The 23304-nt window shown below is 55.2% G+C and overlaps 1 protein-coding gene across 1 annotated transcript in view; it reads left to right on the top strand.

Moving 5' to 3' along the window:
- Positions 1–23304, top strand: part of ARHGAP17 (Rho GTPase activating protein 17) — a 48784-nt gene that overhangs the window by 5606 nt on the left and 19874 nt on the right. Inside the window, exons 3-14 of the mRNA XM_056138819.1 lie at positions 1374–1447; positions 2859–2970; positions 3377–3453; positions 5866–5962; positions 7152–7220; positions 7399–7480; positions 12449–12576; positions 13839–13950; positions 15283–15364; positions 19476–19556; positions 22083–22196; positions 22797–22888. Of these exons, the coding sequence (XP_055994794.1) occupies positions 1374–1447; positions 2859–2970; positions 3377–3453; positions 5866–5962; positions 7152–7220; positions 7399–7480; positions 12449–12576; positions 13839–13950; positions 15283–15364; positions 19476–19556; positions 22083–22196; positions 22797–22888 (1120 nt within the window). The remainder of the gene's footprint in view (positions 1–1373; positions 1448–2858; positions 2971–3376; positions 3454–5865; positions 5963–7151; positions 7221–7398; positions 7481–12448; positions 12577–13838; positions 13951–15282; positions 15365–19475; positions 19557–22082; positions 22197–22796; positions 22889–23304) is intronic.

The following is a 23304-nucleotide window of genomic DNA, read 5'->3' as shown; positions in this document are numbered from 1 at the left end:
CCCCTCTGCCCCCTCTGCCCATCCCTCCTCTGTGCCACTCTGTCTTGGTTTTCCTTTTGTCTACTGAGTCCCATGTGTCCATTAAAAAAAATGGACATCTCGGGGGCTGGAGCGATAGCACAGCAGGTTAGGTGTTTGCCTTGCACTCAGCCAACCCGGGTTTGATTCCCAGCATCCCATATGGTCTCCTGAGCACCGCCAGGGGTGATTCCTGAGTGCAGAGCCAGGAGGCACCCCTGAGCATCGCCGGGTGTGGCCCAAAAAGCAAAAATAAAAAAAGCGGACATCTCGGGGCCAGAGAGATAGTACAGCAGATCAGGCGCTTAACTCACATGCAGCCAGCTCAGGTTTGACCCCCAATTTAGCACCCTAAATGGTCCCCAGAGCCAGGAGTAAGCACTGAGCACTGCCAGGCGTGACCCCAAAGCCATAAACAAATTCATAAAACCCAGAATATACGCAGAACATGAAGTGAAAGTTTTTCCCCTGTCCTTGCCCCCAGCTGCCGGGATTAGCAGCTTCTGCCTCGCTTTATAGAAATCCTTCCCTGGGGCCCAGCAAGTGTGTGCAGTAGTAGTGGGGGGCTCCCCCGGTGGAGCGGGGGTCAGGGAACCTTGGGAGCCACTGTCCTATTGGCTGAGTGCCAGGGGTGTCTCTCCAAGCCCTCTCTGAGCACCTCTCAGGAAAACCCCCACCCCAAGGAAAACCTTCAAGATTGGGGGGTGGGGGCAGGCCCAGAGAAAGTACAGCAGATAGGGGGCTTGCCTTGCATGTGGCCAACCCAGGTTTGATCCCCAGTACCCCATTTGGTCCCAGGAGCCCGGCCAGGAGTATGCCCTGAGCACAGCCAGGTATGGTCCCCCACCTCCAATTTTTTTTTAAATATCGGGTTGGTTTCTAGTCTTTAATGAAAGTTGAGGCTCTATAAAAACAGCCAAAGGAATAGCCAGTTTAAGGGCCGGGGGTGCAGGTTCAGGCCCGTGTGGGTGAGACCCTGGGTGTGCTTGCTGGCCCCCCTGTCTCCCAGCACTGCTGGGAGTGGCCCTGAGCACTGCCAAGTGTGGCCCTCAGTGACTCTCCAAGAAACATCAGTCTGACGAGCATTTAGACAGCTTTGGTTTTGGTGTTTGGCCACAGTTCACAGGGTGATGCCCAGTCCAGTACTCGGGAGTCATTCTCAGGGATGTCAGAGTACTCCAGGTAGAGCCAGGGATTGGTCCCACACTCCGCATCAGGTGCCTCCCAGCACCCCCCTCCCCCAGAAACCAGGATCTGAACCCCCACTGGCGAACTCGTATGGGTCGGTCCCTGGAGGAAGTCAGCGACCGAGCAACTGTGTTGAGTGTCGATAACAATTCCCTTCTGCCTTCCAGAAAAAACTCCCCCTGACGGCGCTGGCTCAGAATGTGCAGGAAGCCTCGAGTCAGCTGGAGGACTCGCTCCTGGGGTAAGGGCCAGCCGACCAAGCAATGCCCAGGGGCAGGGCGTGTGGTGGCAGGGCTCAGGCCACAGGGTGGGGTGTGTATGTGTGTGTATGTGTGTGTGTGTGTGTGAGGAAAGATAGGTCATAGTGGACACTAGCTAAAGCAGTTGTTCACGATTTATTAGTGCTTCGTGTTTGTTTGCCAAAGACTGAGCAGGAAGCACCAGGCCCCTTTTGTGCCCCGGGATTAGATCTGTGTGCTCTGACTCGGCCCTTCTAGTCCTTCAGAGACGCTGCCTATAGCTGCTCTCACCTGGTCACAGGCTGTATGATTCCCAGTGTGTTTGCTGGCCAGGAAGCAGAAGGTGTCTGGGTGTACTTGCTGACCAGAAAGTAGGTGGTGTCTGGGTATACTTGCTAAAAAGAGCAGGAAGTGTCCGGGTGTACTCGCTAACCAGGGAGCAGGAAGTACAGATGAACAGGCCGTGTCTGGGTGTCCTTGGTGACAGAGCAGCAGGTGGTGTCCAGGTGTACTCTCTGACAACAGCAGGAGGTGACCAGGTGTCCTCACCTACAGGACAGCAGGTGGTATCCGGGTATACTCACTGTCAGAGCAGCAGGTGGTGTCTGGGTGTACTCCCTGACAGGGCAGCAGGTGGTGTCCAGGTATACTCACTGTCAGGGCAGCAGGTGGTGTCCGGGTGTACTCGCTGACAAGGGAGCACACCTTTACCATTAGTGTCTTGGGATGGATTATGAAATCACATGCCCATTGTGTGGTGGTGGAGAGAGCGGGTGGACAGTGGGAGGACCCCAGCAAATCCGTGTTCCTCTGTCCTGTGTGAGTCAGCTATCTGTGTCTGGGGCGGGGCCCTACAGCGGCAGCACGTCTAAGGTCCCGATGCGACTCCCCAACCTGGCTGCCCTTGATCAGTCCCTGATTCCATTCTTACCCCCGGGTTCTGGGTTTCCCATTCACAGAGAGACCAGTTCCACCTGTGAGAATGCAAAAGCAAAGGAACCTTTATTGCTAGCTCGAGCCAGGGTCCAAGCCTCATCCACACAGTGGAGTCTTGACGAGAACTCCGACCCAAGTTCCAGGGAGCAGTATCTGGCATGTCATTACATGAGCCACGTTGGCAGTCTGCCCAAGCATTTCGAAGAAGCAGTCCCAAGTCTGTGAGCTCATTGGTCAGGCCCACCTGCTGTGCCCAGAGATATCCTACTTATCATAGGCCTGGCTAGAGGCGTCTAGGGGAGTTCTAGCTTTGGTCAAGGACAGTCTCAGGGAATTCTTTGACGCGGAGAGGGGGAAACAGAAACTTAGGCCTACTGCTTGTTTTGCTGAAATGCAGCCTGTCATGGTGCATGTGAGGCTCTTTCTCGGCTCACACCGTGAGCCCATCTTTGCGTCTGGGGTGTTTTCTTTTCAAAGGAAGATGCTGGAGACGTGTGGAGAGGCTGAGAACCAGCTGGCTCTAGAACTTTCTCAGCATGAGGTCTTCGTGGAAAAGGAGATCGTGGACCCTCTGTATGTCATCGCAGAGGTGGGTGGTTGGCAGGCTGGGGGTCGGGGTGAGTGGTCCTCCTGTGTTCAAACGCACCGTATCCCCTCTGGCATGGATACTGGCTTCCTTTTTTGGAAACGAGGGCTGTAAGTCGAGGTACAAACTCCTCTACGTGAGAGAAAGGACCTTGTCCTTCCACCTTCACCTGTTGGCATTACACCGAGACCCCAGAACTGATCCTTTTTTTTTTTTTTTTTTTTTTGCTTTTTTGGGTCACACCCAGCAATGCACAGGGATTACTCTTGGGTCATGTACTTAGGAATTACTCCTGGCAGTGCTTGGGGGACCATATGGGATGCTGGGAATAGAACCCAGGTCGGCTGCGTGCAAGGCAAACGTCCTCCCCGCTGTGCTATCACTCCAGCCCCTCATCCTGTCTTTCCAGGTGGATATTCCCAACATCCAAAAACAGAGGAAACAGCTCGCCAAATTGGTGCTGGACTGGGACTCAGTCAGGGCCAGGTAAGGGCACCGGAAGCTTCCCCGCACCTCCGGAGCGATGGCAGAAGGAGCCTGACATGGCCTGACGTTGTCACCTGCTCTCAGACCCCTTGCTCCCGAATGCGACTGCTGGGGCTGATATGAGGCTGTTCTGTTCTTAGTGGGCCCCCTGGGAAAGGAGACAGAGCCGCCCGAGAGAGGGGGCAGCATACTGTGCTCAGACTACCACTTTGAGAATCGGGGTCTCAGCAGCTCTGGAGGGTCCCGTCCCGCCAGCTGCCTGTGTGGCCGTGACCAGGCTTCCAGGCGGAGAAGTCCTCCTTTTCTCCTCCTTTCAAAGCGAGACCCAGTGCAGGGCTGGCCGGGCTGCAAGTCCTTGGGCACCGCCAGGAGTCGGTCCAGAACACAGAGCTGGGGGTCACCTCTGGGCATTGCTTAGTGTGGCCCCAGCACCGCCCTCTTCCCCCTCCCAGCCCCCTGAAAGGAAGGAACTTGGTGAGGTCAAAGAAGCATCTTGGGGGGGACTGCCAGCGGGTATCTGGGAGTCCTCTGACCAGTCCATATGTCTGTCTCAGGTCAGGGCCCAGCCTTCGCTCTGCCTGGGGACTGCCGGCTGGGGCCTGGGTGTCCTGACCTGTCCGGAGTGTCCCAGGGCAGGCCCCCGACCTCTGCTCGACCTTGAGGGCACTGTACTGGGAACCCAAGTGCCTTCCTCCCTGGTCTCAGAAGAGTCAGGGAGATGGAGACGTTCATCAGGAAAATCCAGGGGATGCCAGGCAGAATGTGTACACACACACACACACACACACACACACACACACACACACACTAACATACATGCACATGTACTCAGAAATGCAAGCATTAGCGTACACACATGCACTCATGTGCGCATATACTCACCTTTGCACAGGCACACGCACTCACACATGTAGTCACACATGCACACACACTCACAATATGCACTAGCACATACACACACACACATATATATATGCACTCACATATGCATTCTCTCCTATGCCCCTAGGACAGTTGCCCGTGCACATGTGCATGCATGCACACACACACGCACTCATGCACACACACACATGCACATGAGTGCACAATGTTCTCTCAGTTCCCGCTGAGGCAGCTGGGCACGGGTTCAGTGCAGGAACGGAGAGCTTTGAGCTTGCATCTGTCGGGCTCTGAAGTCTGTGCTCTCTGTAATATATCATGGGCCATGCAGAAGCCAGACTGTGGCAGGGAGTGCAGGGCCTGGGGAATGGGAAGCCACAGAGCAGGGCAGAACCTTCTGGAGCCAGGAGCACAGTCTGGGAAACCTTTAAACCACTGACCTGGGACTCCAGGCAGCATCTCTGTGACTCCCGCATTTGAACTTAAAGGCACCACAGGGCTGGAGAGACCGTACCGGGCGGTAAAGCACCTGCCTTGCATACGGTTGACTTGGGTTCAATTCCTGGCACCAGAGTGGGATCCTGAGCATCACCAGGAGTGATCCCTGAGCACTGCTGGCTATGCTTCCACTCCAAGAAATAAACAAGTAAAATTAAAGTAGTAGAACTTTCCACCGTAGTGGATATCTTATGCAAACACGAGAACAACGTGCATGTGAAAACCAAGTAGTTCTTACATTTTTTTTCTTTTTTTGGTGCTTGTGATTAAACCCAGGGCCCCCCACATGCAAAACAAGTGCTCTGCTGCTCAGCTCCATCCATGGCCCAAGCAGAAGTTACCGGAGAACGTTGCTCTCCACGCGCCACTACTGCTGCGAGTGAATAACTCCCCAGCCTTGTTCCCTGCCCCCGTCCATCGTTAGGGGCACGTAAATGCCCTGTAATAGTTTTTAGTTTTGCTGTCGCTGTGGTCTTTAGGATATTAAGCCTTTCTGCTCTCCTTTGGAACCATGCCTGGCAGCCCTCATGGGGCTGCTCACCTCTGTGCTCTGGGGGACCATGCTGTGGTGATGAAGCCCATTGAGCTGGAGACCTTCAGGCCCACCTGTCCCCCTCTACGTGATTCGGGCTCTGGCCTCCACCTGCCAAAAGGAGGTAGGAGGAGGTCCTCAGGGGGCAGAGCTGGCTCCAGTGGCACAGGGAACATTCTAGATTAAATACAAGAGAACAGGAAGGTGATTCTGGGTCAGGATCCCCTGACTGGACTGTCCAGGAAAGGGTTTCCATAAACCGATCCATGCAGAGGGAGTGCGTGAGCCAGATTTCGCTTGGAGCTGAGCGTCTCAGACTTGCCTGGCCGATGTCTCTTTCTGCCAACTTTGGTTCTTAGGGAATAAATGCAGAACGCACTGGCATCGGATGCCTCCCGGGCGGAATCGGCGTGGAGGAGGAGCCTGGCTCCTTCAGGCTCCGTCTCTGTCCGTCTGACTGTGGACCACCCGTTCTCACAAACTGCCTCCTCCTTGCTTTGCAGGTGGAACCAGGCTAACAAATTCCAGGGCCTCCCGTCCAAAATAGATACCCTAAAGGAAGAGATGGATGAAGCTGCCAATAAAGTAGAACAGTGCAAGGTAGGAGGGTTGCCCAGCAAGGACGCATGCGTGCTGATGTTTTGTTTTGTTTCGTTTTGTTTGTAAGGGATGAGTGGGGGGTGGGGGGAGGTTCCATGCCCAGCCTTTCTCAGGGCTACTCCAGACTCTGTGTTCAGGGGTCACTCCTGGTGGGACTCAGGGAAGCCTGTGTGATGCCTGGGATGGAATCTGGGCCGGCCGCTGGCGAGGCGAGTGCCCTCCCGGCTGTACTCTGGGTGAAAGGACAAATTCTACACATTGCTCAGAGTCGGTCATGATCCTCATCAGTCCTCCGTGAATGAGGCACATGGTCGCTTTTTTCTCCGCTGTTTCCCAAGACTATATAACCGGGAATTTAAAACGTTGTTGGAAAACGTTCAGACATAGTCCACGTTGGTAAAAAGTAAAGTAAAGGCCCTCCCGTTGATCGTCGATTTGCTCGAGCGGGCCCAGTAACGTCTCCATTGGAGACTTTGTTGTTACTGTGTCTGGCATATTGAATACTCTCGGTAGCTTGCCGGGCTCTCCGGGAGGGGCGGAGGAATCGAACTCGGGTCGGCCATGTTGGCCGTTCGCCTTACAAGCGGCCAACATGGCCGACCCGAGTTCGATTCCTCCGCCCCTCTTGGAGAGCCTGGCAAGCTACCGAGAGTATTGGATATGCCAGACACAGTAACAAAGTCCACGTTGGTGTGTGGTAAAAATGCCCATGAATGTTTTCAATAAAGCGTAGATGAGGGGCCCCAGCTTCAGTCCCTCAGCCCATGTGGTCCCCTATGGCCATGTGGCCTTTGACCCCCTCTCGGATATCTAGGATCACTCCAAGTCTGCTGAGTCTGTTTTCTGAAAGTCTGTGAGACTGATGGGAAATTGCGACATGGATGCTTACTCTTCCTGCATCCTGTGACCACCTCTCCCGCTCCCCACCCAGGAATTTGCTAGATTATTTTCCCAGTTATTCTACAAGTCTGTCTGTTACTTCTAACTAGTGGTAAAGTTTTTTTTTTCTTTTTGGGTCACACCCGGTGATGGACAGGGGTTACTTCCGGTTCATGCACTCAGGAATTACCCCTGGCGGTGCTCGGGGGACCCTATGGGATGCTGGGAAATGAACCCAGGTCAGTCGCGTGCAAGGCAAACGCCCTCCCTGCTGTGCTATCACTCCAGCCCCTCTCTCTCGTCTTCCCAGGACCAGCTTGCAGCTGACATGTACAACTTCATGGCCAAAGAAGGGGAGTATGGCAAATTCTTTGTGACGGTACGTGCTTTTCCTCAACAGAGCGTTAAAGCGTTATGAAAATGGAGTCATTTCAGCTTTTCTTTTCTTTTTTTTTTTTTTTTGGTGAATATTTTGGTTTTGGTTTGGCTGGGTCATTGTGTGTGTGTCCATCTGATGCTAACATTACTTTTGTTTTTGAATGTGGGTCTGTTCTCAGTTATTAGAAGCCCAAGCAGATTACCATAGAAAAGCATTAGCAGTCTTAGAAAAGGCCCTTCCCGAAATGCGCGCCCATCAAGGTAATGTAACCGGTGTGCTGGCCAAAGCCTCCTCTTGCCTCTGCCACGTCTGCCTTCTTCTTCTTCTTCTTCTTCTTCTTCTTCTTCTTCTTCTTCTTCTCCCTCTTCTCCTTCTTCTTCTTCTTCCCCCTGGCTCATTTGCATGCATTTCCACTGGATAAAGCCTGTCTGCCCTGGAGGGTCCTAGTCTAAGCATCATTTCATCTTTCCTTGCTGCCTTCTCTAATTTCTTCCAAGTCCAGTCTAACACACTAATGGAACCTCTGCGATTCTTCTGGAATCTTGGGTGGAAAAGAAAGTGGGATCTTGGAGTGCGTGTTGGGGTGGGGGGAGAGGGCAGGGGCAGGGGGGTGGGGGTTGCCAGTGTCTTCTAAAGGGGCTTGGAAAATCAGGGCCTCCAGTGACCTTTTTCCAAACGAAGCTTTCACTTGCACCCGGGATGCCAAGCACATGCATCCTAGTCAAGTGTTTCAGCCCGGCCTAGAGGAAGTTTGGGGGCCGGGGGCTGACACAGGGTCTTTGGGGCACCTGATCTGGGGGATGGGCTTGTTGCTTGAACCCACCCTGCTGTCTCTCCGCTCCCGTCCCTCCCTAGGGCCTGCAGTTGATGACAGGCTGGGGCCCGCTCTTGCTTTCTAGTTCCAGATTCTGATGTTCTGTTCCCGCCAGAACCTGTGTCTGCCCAGGGCAGGAGAGGCGGCCGGCCAGGGCAGCAGTGGCTCAGTGACCACTCATTTTGGTGTGGTTCAGTGGCCCAGCCCGGATACTCCAAGTTCCGGCTCTCCCCGTAGCACTGCATTGAGTGTGCCACCCTGCTAGGCTGTGCGTGTGAGCCTGGCATGGGGGAGCAGGTGCTGTGGGTGCATGTACTGTGTGTGTGTGTGTGTGTGTGTGTGTGTGTGTGCGCGTGCTGACGCATGTGTGTGCACTGTGGGTGTGTGCGCACCGTGGGTGTGCGTGTACTGAGGATGTGTGTATGCTGAGGGTGTGTGTGTGTGTGTGTGTGTGTGTGTGCTGTGGGTGTGCATGTACTGAGGATGTGTGTGTGCTATAGGTGTGTGTGTGCTGAAGATGTGTGGGTGTGCTAAGGATGTGTATGTGCTGTGGGCGTGCATCTGCTCTGTGTGTGTGTGTGTGCTGTGTGTGTGCATATTCAGAGGGTGTGCACATACTAAGGCTGTGTGTTGTGCTATGGCTGTGAGGGCACTGAGGTTGTGCGTCGTCTGTAGGCATGTGCCATAGGTCTCATGTGCCAGGGTGCGTGTGTGCTGGAGTGTGCGTGTGTTGTGGGTGTGTGTATGAGGGTGTGCATGTGCCATGGGTCTGCATGGGCCAGGATACATGGCTGCCATGTGTGTGTTGTGAGTGTGCGTGTGCCGTGGGTGTGTGCCGCTAGAGTGTGTGTGCTATGAGTATGCATATGCTGGAGCGTGTGTGTGCCATGCATGGGATGGAGTGAGCATGTGCTCTGTGACTGCATGTCTGCTGGAGTGTGTGCGTGCACTCCTCCCTTCAAGAACGCTGCCTTTGGGGCCAGAGCAATAGTACAGTGGGGAGGGCGTTTGCCTTGCACGCGGCCGACCCGGGTTCGATTCCCAGCATCCCATATGGTCTGCCGAGCACTGCCAGGAATAATTCCTGAGTGTAGAGCCAGGAGGAACCTCTGTGCATCGCTGGATGTGACCCAAAAAGGAAAAAAAAAAGAATGCCGCCTTCTCACCCTGGATTTGGGGAAGCCCTGTTAGGTTCTGGGCTGTGCCTGTGGGTGCTCGGGTGAGGAAACGAGGGGGTCTGTGCCTGCTCTCAGGCACGTCGCCGGCCCTGCTTCCTCGCACTCTTCGAAGTGGGAGCCGCACCCCTGCCTCAGCCGACCACTCTCCCTCTCCCAGTTTGTGGCTGCAGAGGAGTGAATCTGCGGGCGGTCATTTGGCCCCACTTGGACGATGCTCGTGGGCAAGTCCAGAGCCCTGGGCCCATGTTGGGGGTCCTTGCTGTGTGCGGGACCCCTCTTGGGTGGGCTGGCAGCTGCCAGCACCGGAGCTGTTCACTGGCCCGAGGTCTGATTTGAGGAGCCGACCGAGAAACCCAACGAAGGGACGAGATTGGTTTTTTTCAGCAGCCCCCCCTTTTTTTTTCTTTTTTGGGAGAATCCCCAAACTCCCAATTTTGTCTTCTCCCACTTCTCCCACCTGGGAGAAGTCAGTGTGTCAGGGTCCCGGGGAACAGCCAGTGAGGGGACGGCACCATCTTTCTTTTGTCGGTTTATTTTTTTTGGGGGGGGTCATACCCAGCGATGCTCAGGGGTTCCTCCTGGCTCTGCACTTAGGAATTGCTCCTGGTGGCGCTCAGGGGACCTATGGGATGCCGGGAATCGAAGCCTGGTCGGCCGCATTCAAGTCAAACGCCTCCCTGCTGTGCTATCGCTCTGACCCCGAGCACCATCTTTCTTGCTCTGAGGCTCTCGCCTCCACCTGAGACTCCTCCCACACGGCCTGTCCATGGAGCAAGCCCTGTCTTTCTTTCTTCGTTATTTTTTAAATAGTCCTGTATTTTTCTTCCTTTCTCTTCTTCCCTGTTATCAAGAAGATCCAATATGTCCTTAAAATGAATATATATATGTATATACATATATATATATATATTTTAGAAGACCAAAGCCCAGCCAGACCTGCCTGGTGCCCTGCTGTGCCCAGACCTTTGCTAGTCTGTCTGCTAGCCTCAGTGCAACCCTCCTGTCCACGCGTTTCCCAGGGAGCTGCCTTGGCTTTTGTCATCCCCTTAACGCCTGGAGTGGCTCCTTGGTGCGGGCTGTTTCCACTCTCTTCGCTCTTCCACTCTTCCACGTGACCTTGCTTTCTGGTTTCTCCTCCCGACCCTCCTGCCCAGCCACCACACAGAACCGAACACCCTGAGGCTGGGAGTCGAGGTCCCCTCCACCCACCCCCACCCCCGCCCCGGCTGTGCCAGGCTCAGTCCTGGCACCACAGCTGAGAGTGTGTTGGGCCCTGGTCATCACCACAGACGGGCAGGAAAGCGAACGGGAGACAAACACTGTGGGTTCAGAGGCCCCGGCTCCTCCCGGCCTCCCTGCCTTCTCTTCCTTGCCGCAAAGTGTGCTGTGCAGCACCTCCCATCTCCCAGTTGACGTCAAGTCCGTCTGTCCCCACCCTGGAGGCCAGGACGGGCATCTCTCTGTCCTGGTGCTTGCTCCTGGGTGCGCACTCTTCCTCCCTCTCTCGCCCCTGTGCCCTGCTCCCCAGACCCCCCTGGGCGTCCACCTTGAAGGGGTTCCCCATCATGGAGCCCCTGAACTCGCTCCCAGCTGGCCGAGCTTTCCTTGCTCTCATTCTCTGTCCGTCTTCTGCCTTGTGTCTTTCTAAAGGCTGGTATCACCTTTCCTGCCTCCCCCCCCCCCCGCCCCTCCCGGGGACCCACCTGCTTCCCCCCCACTCTCCCTCTCGCTGCGCCCCGGCTGCCCCCCTTGTGCGTGAGCTGTGAATAAAACGCAGGTTCCCTGCCCTAGCCGTCCATCCTGCCCGCCTCGGCTCTGCCCAGTCCCCGCCACGTGTCTTCGCCTCCTCAGCCACAGCCCCGCTCCCCGCTTGAGCAGCGTCCCTGACCGCGAAGCCGTGTGGACTCAGCTCCCCCCCCGCCCCACGCTTGCATCCGCAGTCTACACCAGCTGTCGCAAATGGCCGTGGCTCATCCCTCACGGATGTTGTCTGTCTTTTTTTTTGGGGGGGGGGATACTGGGATCAGTGTTTGTCTGTTTTAAAACCACCACTGGCCGCCGCTCTCACATGTAGTGGCCCGCATCACCAGCGTCTCTTGAGTTCTGAAGGTCTGGCCCAACTTCCCCACGTGGCCCTGGGCACCTGGCCCTCACGCCCCTGCTGGCCCCAGAGGCCTGGTGGGCGGCTGCTTTTGCGACCCTCGTCTGTGCCATTGCCCCTGCTCGGACACCGTGTCTTGTCTTGTCCAGTGCTGTTGCGCGTTTGCATGGGGCCTTCGCAGCCCAGGGGAGGACTTGGCTGGGGGGACTCGGGTCTCTGCCGCCAGCTGCCCCAGGTGGCGGGGTGGGGCCCATGGCCCAGGGCCTCCTGAAATATCCCAGCAGGGGTGTAAAGACCCTCTGGGCCCCGCAGGACAGGAGGTGGGGGAGTGGGCTGGTGCCCTGGCAGAGCCCCCCGGGGAGATTCTGACACACTCCTCCGAAACGCGGTGCTCAGGGAACACACGCACTCGTGCAGTCCTGGTTCCAGGGCCCCACTTGCTCTGGGGAAGCGCTGCCCAGCTGCCTTGTGTCTTGCCAGTGGAAGCAGTGTGCCTGACCCGGACGGAATGTCTGAGTCCACTTTCCTGCTGCTGGGGGGCTGCGGGCATGGCTGTCCCCCCACCTCTTCCCCGGGGTGCTCGGGGCTGCTGAAGGGGGTGGGGATGGAGGCCTGCTGAGTGCCTGGCATGGCTCAGAGTCGTGCTCAGACCAGGGCCTGCTGGCTATTATCCCCTGCCCCCGCTGCCCGTGCATGGCTTGTGTTTCAAACCAGAGGAGGGTTCCCCCGGTGGGCATGGGGGTGCCCCTCGCATCACTTTGCGTGGCTAGAATAAGGGTCCCTTTGGCGGGAACCCGGAAGCTCTTTGGGCAGGCCTGGGCGGACACAGTGCTGGTTGAGGGAGGGTCAGCAGCTTCGCCTCATCCGGGCCCCTGGCGTTGGCTGCCCCGAGCCCTGTCCCCAGCCAGGCACATCTGCCCAGTCCCTGTCAGAGTAGCAGAAGCCGCGCGGGGTGGGGGGAGGGCGGGATGTTCACCCCCTCACCCCCCGCCCCCCGCAATCTTCGTCTCTGAGTCTGTTCAGAGATCATTGACCATAAGGAACACTCCCTTTGGCGCCATGGGGAGAAAATCAAGCCGGGGGGGGGGGGGGGTGGCGGGGGTTGGGGGTCTCACCGGACAATCTGCCGCTCTAGATAAGTGGGCAGAGAAGCCGGCCTTCGGGACGCCCTTGGAGGAGCACCTGAAGCGCAGCGGGCGGGAGATCGCACTGCCCATCGAGGCCTGTGTCATGCTGCTCCTGGAGACGGGCATGAAGGAGGAGGTGAGCCCCTGCCCCCCGCCCCCAGCCCCCAGCCTGGCTCCCCGCACCTCTCCGAGCTGAAGGAGGTGGTGCCCCGGGACGGCGGAGTCCTCCCTAGTCAGTGCTCCCTTGAGGCTCAATGGTCTCCCCTCAGGAGGAGGTGCCCCGGGATGGAGTCCTCCCCAATCAGTGCTCCCTCCGAGGCCCAACAGTCTCCCTCACACACCCGCCGACTCTGCTGGGGCGGAGCGACACGGAGGGAGGGGGGCTGCAGTTCCCTGGGGGCCTCTGCAGCCTTCATCCGGGGGGTCCTTCTGTGAGTAACAGGAGGCCCCGCTGGGGCTGAGGCAGAATCAGTGTCTCTGGTTTCTGTTTTACTTTTAATCCATTTTTAAATTCTATTTATTTCTCTTGGTTTGGGTGCCCACCTGATAATGCTTGCCCACGGACCCTCCCCCGTTCCCGCACTTCCCCCTCCCCCTCCCTTCTGTCCCCCTCCCCCTCCCCAGTGACTCTCACTCTAGTCGCCCAGCCCGATTCTCCTCGTCCAGGGCCAAGGCCAGCTTTATCCCCTTGGGGATACTTGGTGAGGGCAGGGGCCATTGGGGAAGGAGGGAGGCCACTCCTGGGGCCAGAGACCGGGGGTTCTGCCCCGCGTCCTGCTTGCACAGAGACCCGTCCCCAGGAACACCCGCCTCCGCGAGTGCTGGTGCCACTGAGACGCAGAGCCCCTGGACTCGGACCTTTGAGACTCTGCCTGTGTTTTCCCGACCTCGTGTCCCGCCCGAGTTAAAGCGCTGAAAGGGATTAGCGGCCTGCTCTAGCCACTTATCTCGAGATGTCAGTATATGGAGATATATATATATATTAATTGAACCACTGTGAGATAGACCCTTGCAAAGCTGTTCATGATTAGGTTTCAGTCATACAGTGTTCCAACGCCCATCCCTCCACCAGTGTCCATTTCCCAGCACCAGTGTCCCAGGTTCCCTTCCATATATATATATATATATATAATTTTTTTTAATGCTTCATTTTGAAGCTCTCTCGCCGTCAGCCTGGTGGGAATATAGCAGAGATTGCTTTTGAAGAGCTGAGAGGCCGGGGTGTTTAGCGTGGGCAGGAGCAGGGGGCGGGCTTCCACGCAGCCCATGGGTGTCCATGCCAGGGGACACGCGGGGTACGGGGAGGGTGCTGGGCCTGTGCAGCTCTGACGCAGCAGGGAAGGCTCGGGGCGGGGGACGCCAGTGTGGGCCTGCTGCTGAGGCTTGTCGCCACCCCAGGGCCTTTTCCGAATCGGGGCCGGGGCCTCCAAGCTGAAGAGACTCAAGGCGGCTCTCGACTGCTCCACGTCTCACCTGGACGAGTTCTACTCGGACCCCCATGCCGTGGCAGGTGAGCCCCAAGGACCCGGGCTGGGGCCCCCGCTGCTGAATCCAGAGGGGCGGGGGGTGGTGGTGACTGTAGATGGGGTCGTGTTCACTGGGGTCCCAAACGTTTCAGCGAAGTGTATCGTTTATTATTATGCACGACCCTCCTTTATATTCCTGGGGTCAGGCAAAACAGGGTCACAGACAAGAAAACCCGGGAAGCCCCGAACTAGTCTATTGGAGACCAGCTCGCCAGTAAACGTCTAGCTTTACTCACAGATCTCAGGGACAGAGAAGCGGAAGTCGTCTTTTTTTTTTTAATGTTTGTTTTGTTTCGGGAGCTACGTCTGACTGTGTGCGGGGCTTCTCCTGACTCTGTGCTCAGGGGTCGCTCCTGGTGGGGCTCAGGGGACCATACGCAGTGCTGGGGACCAAACCCAGGTCAACCACATGCAAGGCCAGCAGCCTACCCACTGTATCATCTCCCCAGCCTGTGAAGTTTTATTTATTTATTTGCTTTGGGGGGCACAACCAGTGATGCTCAGGACTGACTCCTGGCTCTGCACTCAGGAATTACTCCTGGCGGTGCTCGGGGGACCCTATGGGATGCCAGAAATCGAACCCTGGTTGGCCATGTGCAAGGCAAATGTCCTACCCGCTGTGCTATTGGTCTGGCCCCGAAGTTATCTCTTGCTAGGTTTGCATGACTATGGGTAAAACCTGTCCACACACACACATACACACACACACACACACACACACACACACACACTCACATAATTCTGTATGTTTTTTCCTTTCCATTCCCACTTATTTTCCTCGTGTTGAAGTCAAGAGGATGGTCGAGGTAACCCGAATCTGTGAAGGTGACCTAGTGTTTTCCTTCCTCCTTTCGGCCCCTCTCATCTGGATCCGCCTAGACACTAGACTACGAGAGCTTTGAACTCCTCTGACTCGTCTCAATTTCTTGGATCTCTCCACTCAATCTCTCAACAGGTCCTGAAAGGAGTAGAAGCTGTTTCAGCAGCATTTCATTTACTAACCATTTTTTTTTGCTTTTTGGGTCACACCCAGCGATGAACAGGGCTTACTCCTGGCTCTGTACTCAGGAATTACTCCTGGCGGTGCTCAGGGGACCCTATGGAATGTCGAGCATTGAACCCCGAGTCAGCCGCATTCAGGGCAAATGCCTTCCCCGCTGTGCCATAACTCCAGCTCTTCCTAGCCACTTCTGCCAAATCCTGATGTGCTCTCAGAACTTGGGAAGATTGTCACCGTGGTCATCTCATGGTGCCTCCCAATATGTCCCAGGATTCCTGCCCTCCCATTCTTCATGCTCAAATATTAACCCTTCCAGGTGCTCTGAAGTCCTATTTGCGCGAACTCCCTGAACCCCTGATGACCTTTCACCTGTATGAAGAGTGGACCCAAGTTGCCAGGTAAGTTGAAGGAGCCCTTGAGTTTCAAAAGTTCAAGGAAGCAACGTACTGTATCCCATTTGCTCATCCTTTAACTCTCGGCCCTCCTGAAGGACTACTAAGGTACTGTTTCACTCTTTGAGAATGACGTTATTGATTACTGTGGGCTGGAGCGATAGCACAGCGGTAGGGCGTTCGCCTTACAAGCGGCCAACATGGCCGACCCGAGTTCGATTCCTCCGCCCCTCTCGGAGAGCCCGGCAAGCTACCGAGAGTATTCGATATGCCAGACACAGTAACAACAAAGTCTCCAATGGAGACGTTACTGGGCCCGCTCGAGCAAATCGACGATCAACGGGAGGGCCTTTACCTTTTTACCTTACTATTGATTAATGATGCGCGCCCCTGTTCTTCAGTGGAGAGTCCAGATACTGGGTTTTAGAAGGATCAGTGTGGTAAAGTCACTTTGCGTGTGGCAGCTCAGAGGCATCATGATTTATAGGGAGAGAGACATAGTGGGTAAGACGCTTCCTGGGTTTGATCCCCAGCACCCCGTCTGTTTCCCCCAAGCCCAGCACCCATGTGGCCCCTTGAGCCCTGCTAGAGTGATCCTTGAGCATAGAGCCAGGAAGAAGCCCTGAGCGCTGTCGGGTGTGGCCCCCCAAGTCCCCACACCAAGAAACAAACCAGCCAACAAAATGCACAGCGGGGGACTGGAGTGATAACACACAGGTAGGGTGTTTGCCTTGCATGCAGCCAACCTGGGCTCAATACCTAGCATCCCATAGGGTCCCCTGAGCACTGCCAGGAGTAATTCCTGAGTGCAGAGCCAGGAGTAACCCCTGCACATCGCCAGGTGTGACCCAAAAAGCAAAAAAACCCAAAAGACAAAAACAGAATATACAGTGGGACCCCACGGGTCCCTGCAAACCCCTTTCACAGGGACAAGAGTGCTGGGCCTCACACCTGGCGCCGCCCTGACCCGTATGTAATTCATAGTCACAGTTGCCCCCATGCCAAGCACTGTGCCTGTGCCCCGGGCAGCAAGAGCAGGAGTGTGAGCTGCCGTCCTCCTTCTGTGGAGGAGGCCGGAGGAAGAACCAGGTCTCGGGAGCGGAGGTGCTCAGCCCAGCTGACCTGGAGGCTCGCTCGGCAGCTCAGCACCTGTGTTCTTTGCTCCTCCTTCTACCCTGCCTCCCCACCCCGTCTCTGTCTTGGAGTAGCTGGGTTAAGTCAGGCAGCCTTGGTTAAAAGGTTCTAGAAGCCTCTCTCTGGCCGGCCAACCTGCCTCCTGCCATCTCCCTCAGGGCTCTGCCTCTGCGTCTCAGTAGCACCGGAACCGCCACCCTGGCCACAGAGGGCCGAGAAACAGGCTGAACGGCCACCCACAGGCCTCACCCCGAGCCCGGGGCACCGGCAGGCGCCAGAGGCAGAGGCGGCTGGTGCTTCCCTTCCCCAGAGTGAGATGCGCCTCCGCCCACTCTGAGGCCCTGGACCGAGAGCCTGGACCCCAGCGCCTGTGAGGGTCGTGGCAGCAAAGTCCATTCTGGCCCGGGGTTGCTGTATCCTTTCGGGCCGACTCAGGGTCCCGTGTGCTGCAGTCACCTGTGCTTGAGGGAGCTGACCCCAAGCATCTGTGCTCGAGGGGGCTGACCCCGGGAGTCCTCAGTGTCCACCCCAATTGCTGCCTGAGGTGGCCCTCTGGCCTCCTTCACCCGGACACTTCCCTGTGTTCTGAATCCACTCTTCCAAGAAGTTCCCTGTGTTCTCTCACCACCAACAGTAGCCACACATGGCCCCTCGTGGCTAGTCCCTGGCACTGGTGTCAGCGACCCGCCACTCAGGTCATCTGTGGGGTCTGGAGGCCAGGTAGAGGCCTTCCCTGCCCGCCCACTCGAGCCCAGCCCTTTCTCAGAAGCCAGCCAGCCGGAACTCTATGGCAGCAGAGCACAACCCAGTGCAGGACAAACCCAATGCAGGCCCTTCCTTCCCTTTCCGCCTGCTGTTAAAGATTTCTGCTCATTTGCCTTTTGTTGTTGTTTTGTTTTGTCTTATTTTTTTAATTTTTTTTTGTTTTTGATTTTTGGGTCACACCTGGCGATGCACAGGGGTTACTCCTGGCTCTGAACCTAGGAATGACTCCTGGCAGTGCTCGGGGAACCATATGGGATGCTGGGAATCGAACCCGGGTCAGCTGCTCTGGCTGCGTGCAAGGCAAATGCCCTACCCGCCGTGCTATGGCTCCAGCACCTCATTTTTTTTTTTAGTAATTTTTTTTTTAGATTACTTTTTTTTTGTAGGAGTACTGCTATTTATTCAGCCACTGATTAGCTGATTGAATTGTGCATGAACTCCACCTTACTTTTTTTATTCCATTTTTTTATAATTTTATTTATTGAATCACCGTGAGAGCAGTTACAAAGCTTTTGGGTCTAAGTCTCGGTCATACAATGAAACACCCACACCCCTACCTTCACCAGTGCCCCTTCTCCACCCCCAACAACCCCAGTATACCCCCATCCCACACCCTCCCCCTGCCTGTGGGGCAGATGATTTCCACATTACTCTCTCTACTTTGATCACATTTACTATTTCGACACCAGACCCACCATTATTAGAGATTTTACTCCAACACTCAGATCTGCTGAAAAGGCAACAATAGGCAATTTGTGTTCTATTGCTGGTTATGAATAACATATGATGTCGTGTGGCTGCAGTAGGGCCATGTGGTTTTGAAATTCCGAAATTTTAACACTTAAATCTGGAGGGATTTCTGCCAAAAGCCACTGGGTTTAGAGATCTGCTCCTGAGTCTCTGGGATCATGGCCGTTGAGCAGCTTGATGAGGAGCCAGTGAGGCCGTTCGTGGGCGATGACTTGGGGTCTGGTTGGGGTGGGGAGGACAGGCCCGGCTCCCCCCCTCCCCCATCCCGTGAGGCCCAACAAGTTTTGTCACTGCGGGCCCAAGCCGGATTGTCCAAAGGCCTCTGGAGGATGACAGCCACCAAGTCGCCAAGAGGGAGCAGGCGGAGGGACAACACCCTTTCCTCCCTGGGGTGGCCCGGCGACAGTAACATAGAGTCTGCCAAAAGCCACTGGGTTTTGAGATTTGTTTCTGAGTCTCTGGGATCATGGCCATTAAGCAGCTGGATCAGGAGCCAGAGAGGCCATTCGTGGGCGATGACTTGGGGTCTCGTTGGGGTGGGGAGGACAAGCCCGGCTCCACCCCCATCCCGTGAGGCCCGGTGTGTCGTCGCTGGGGGCCCAAATGTGACTATCCAGTGGCTTCAGACGGATGGCGGCCACTGGGCCGCCAGGGGGAACAGGCCAAGGCACGAAACCTATTCCCACCTGGGTTGGCCCAGCACCAGTAGCCTACTGCAGAGACCAGACGCATTTCTACCTAAAGCCGCTGGGTTCCGAGATTCGTTTCTGAGTCTCTGGGATCATGTCCATTAAGCAGTTCGATCAGGAACCAGAGAGGCCATGCCTCCAATTATATAGCTGAGCCAGAGGTGATTTGTGGGTGTGTTTCCCACATACCTAACTTTTGGCCATTTACTTTCTTGGTAAACTTTGCCCCAAGTTTTTGGGGTCTGGCCAAAGGCACAGCAGCAATTTTGGGGTATCTGGAAATCTGAATCCAGCCCCTCATTTGCTTTTGGAAGGGAAGGATTTTCCTGGCTGCAGAATTCCTCTTCCAGGCTCAAAGCCTGGAGCAGGCAAAGCCTGAGGGCAGGACGCTCTGAGCTTGGCTGACTCATCTCTTACTGTACTGTGCTGTTATCAGAGATTCATGCTCCATGGAGCACATACAGAGAGAATCTCCTGGAGCATCTTGTGTCCCTATGGCCGGCCTCGGTGCCGGTGGTTCTGCTGGTGCCCTGGGCGGCCCCAGCTGCTTCTCCCATCTTACTCAGCAGGGATGGGCTTGGTGAAGTCCACTCACTGCTCAGCACTAGAAGGGTGGTGTCAGGCTCCAGATCTGTCCGTGCCCCAAATCCGGCCTCTGCCTCTTCTTCTTCCTGTCCTGTCTCCATCTGTGGAGAGAGACTGCCCTTTCCGCCCCGCAGAGGAGAGTGGGTCAAGACAGCGCCGCAGAGTGGGTGCGAGTGACATGTTCTGTTTCTCAGTGTGCAGGATCAAGACAAAAAACTTCAGGACTTGTGGACGATATGCCAGAAGCTGCCTACGCACAACTTTGTGAACTTTAGGTACGTACGGTCATCGTCCTGCAGACTCCATCCCAGACATTGGTGACGAGAGCCCAGGGGCCTGGGGTGAGTCCCCAACTGGGAGAATGGTGGGTCCAGGCATGGTTGGCATGTTTAGAGACTGTTGAGTCTGTCCCGGGAGAGAACCCCAGGGGCTCGAGTGCATCTGCCAACCACAGGCCCCTGAGGGCAAAACCAGCACCACGTGGCCCATTGGGTCCTGCTAAGGAACCCTGTGATTCTCAGCCCCCCTGGGCCTGCGCACTGAACAATCTGGCCCTCGCCATATGTAAAGGGTAGCAAGTAATGTATGATGGTACTTTCATAGGATCTTTCATATTTGCATGAATCTTTCGAATTTTTCATATTTCACATCTCAGAAAAATTAAATAGAGGGGCCAGAGCGATAGTTCAGAGGAGAGGGCGTTTGCCTCGCATCCGGCCAACCTGGATTCGATTCCCAGCATCCCATATGGTCCCCCGAGTATCGCCAGGAGTAATTTTTGAGTGTAAAGTCAGTAGTAACCCCTGTGCGTTGCCAGTGTGACCAAAAAATAAATAAATAAATAAAATGGAATGGAGCAGAAATCCTCCTGCAAATAAAATTTCAAGAGATGGGAGAGTATATCATCAAAGTAACTATTTTCTAGGAACATTTACTATGGAACTGGTGTTTGGTTTTGGTTTGGGGCCACACCCGGCGATGTTCAGGGGTTACTCCTGGCTCAGTGCTCAGGAATCACTCCTGGCAGTGCCTGGGGAACCATACAGGATGCTGGGGATCGAATCCGTGTTGGCCACATGCAAGGCTGTACTATCCTCCCTGCTATACTATCACTCTGGCCCTTATGGAACGCTTCTGAAATTGACCCTCTCACCTTTTCTTTGGCTTTAAATGGAATTTGGGAAAAGCCTAGAATAGCCCCAGCTGATAAAGACATTTCCGAGCGAAATTCACGTTCATGAGAAGACTGGGTCCCCAAACCACAAGCGCTTGACTGGCAACGAGTCTCCTGTGCGGCCTGACCTTTAAACACAATTGCCGCCTTGGCCACTCAGTTGAGCTGCATTTCCTGTCTCACCCCTCCTTCGACTCGCCCTGTGAGTGGCTCGAGCTTGCTGCTTACCCTGTGGCACCCCTGACCTGGAGCCAGTGCTAGAAGACCCCCTTCCCTTACGCTGGAAACCACACTTCCGTTCCTGACACCTAGAGATTCGCCCTCGGATGTGTTTATTTGCTCTTCGTAATTTTTGCGAACGGGTGTTGGAGTGGCGAGCACAGTGTCAGGGTCCACAATCCAAAAGGCAGGGGCTGGGGCAATGGCTCACAGTGGCGGAGCACGTGCCTGGAACGCGAGAGGCCCCAGGTTTGATCCCCAGCTCTGCAGCACACCCACACCCACCCCCGAACACAGCATGCTGAGGGTGGCTCTCGCTGGGACGGGCTGAATCTGAACACTCGGGGAAGTGAGGCCTTGGTCGAGTAAATCTCACTTTCATGAGCTGCCTAGTTTGTTTGTTTGTTTGTTTTTTTCCCATTGAATCACCGTGAGCTACAGTTACAAGCTTTCATGTTTGATAGCGTTCATTTCATACAATGATCGAACACCCATCTCTCCACCAGGGCACATTCTCCACCACCAATGTCCCCAGTATACCCCCCTTCCAACATCTCCCTGCCTCCATGGCATACAGTTTCCCCCATACTCTCTCTCTACTTTTGCATTTGCAATACAGATGCTGAGAGGTCTATGCTTGGTCCTTTATCTACTTTCAGCACGTCTCCCCTCCCGAACGATTCCTCCAACCATCACTGACTTAGTGATCCCTTCTCTATTCCAGCTGCCTTCTCCCCCAGCTCATGAGGCAGGCTTCCAACTATGGGACAATATTCCTGACCCTTGTGTCTACCGTCCTCGGGTATCAGTCTCATTATGTTATTTTATATTCCACAAATGAGTGCAGTCCTTCAATGTCTGTTCCTCTCTTTCTGACTCATTTCACTCAGCATGAGACTCTCCATGACCATCCACTTATAAGCAAATTTCATGACTTCATCTTTCCTAACAGCTGCATAGTATTCCATTGTGGAGACGTACTAAAGTTTCTTTAAGCAGTCATCTGTTCTCGAGTACTTGGGTTGTTTCCAGGTTCTGGCTGTTGTGAACAGTGCTGCAATGAACATGCAGAGCTGCCTAGGTTATTATCGCTTTATGACAGGTTTGATACTAGATGCCATTGTGATAAGCTCTACAAAATTTGGTGCTAGATGCCATTGTGATAAGCTCTACAAATATATCTGGGGATATCTTAAAATGGGTTTTCTAAGTATAACGGATAGGGTAACACCTGAAAGGAAGTTCTAAAGAAAAATAAGCTTTTTTTATTAAAAACAAATAAACCAGATGTTGATCAGGTGACACTCTGCAGGTACCAGCACCTCCGTGGACTGGGCCTGAGCCCTGAGCAGGAGGGTGGGGAATCCCAGCAGGTGCTCCAGCCAGTGCCGTCTCTCTTGTCTCATAGGTATTTAATCAAGTTCCTTGCCAAGCTTGCTCAGACCAGCGACATTAATAAGATGACTCCCAGCAACATTGCGATTGTATTGGGCCCTAACTTGTTATGGGCCAAAAATGAAGGGTAAGTGAGCCGTCAGCACACACCCCCTTATGCAGACAAACAGCGATGCTTAGGAAGCCTTGGAAAGTACCGCATGAGCCCCATTCTGGCCGAGCTGTGCCTCGGCCAGCACCCGGCGCTGTCTGGCCTGGCTCCTGGGCTTCAGAGAGCTGTTTCCTTCCCTGCAGCTGAAAGGCAGCGTTTCGGGGCTGGAGCTATAGTACAGCGGGACGGGGCGTTTGCCTTGCATGTGGCTGACTCGGGTTCAATCCCTGGCATCCCATAGGGTCCCCCAAGCACCGCCAGGAGTCATTCCTGCATGCAGAGCCAGGAGGAACCCCTGTGCATTGCTGGGTGTGACCCCAAAACGCCAAAATAAAAAGAGAGAGAAGAAAAGTAGCATTTCCCGGGTCTGCTAGTTCTGTGCCCGAGCACAAGCAGCTGCTGCCATATGGTTGGGACAGTTTAAACCGTTTACAGCTTATTCCTCCAAGGGTCGAGTTGGGACCCCCTCACAGGCCGGGGCCTTGTAAATTTCATCTTGGTCTCGCCTTGGTTTGGGATGGCAGCGCCCCGACCCGGCCGGCCCCCCGGCCCTAACACCGTGGCCTTCTCTTGCAGGACGCTGGCTGAGATGGCAGCTGCCACGTCCGTCCATGTGGTCGCGGTGATCGAGCCCATCATCCAGCATGCTGACTGGTTCTTCCCCGGAGGTGATGGCCGAGTCGCACAATCTCATAGTTGAAAATGCGTGCACTTTGTGCATGCGTGTGCGCGCGCGCGCGCGCGTGTGTGTGTATCTGGTGCCAGGGATAGAACCCAGGGTCTTACACAGAGAGGCATATACTCTATTCCTGACCCATATGCCTGGCCCTGAAAGCCTCCTGTGTGAGGGCCAGGGGCCTCCTGAGTGGTGTTCAGGGGGGTCTGGGGGCCACTCCCGGCAATTCTCCTTCAGTCAGGTGGGACGTTAAGCTCTTGGGCCCTGGCTGTGCTTGGGGATTCTTTGGTGCCAGGGATCAAGCCAGGCTTGAGCTCGTGGCTCTCTCCCCAGCCCCAGAAGCATCTTTTTATTTATTTACTCATTTATTTTTGGTGGAAATCATAGAGGGAATCATAGAGGGAAATG

This window comes from Sorex fumeus, unplaced genomic scaffold (assembly GCF_029834395.1).
Source record: "Sorex fumeus unplaced genomic scaffold, SorFum_2.1 ptg000130l, whole genome shotgun sequence".
NCBI lineage: Eukaryota > Metazoa > Chordata > Mammalia > Eulipotyphla > Soricidae > Sorex > Sorex fumeus.
This window is presented reverse-complemented; position numbering and strand designations above follow the sequence as displayed.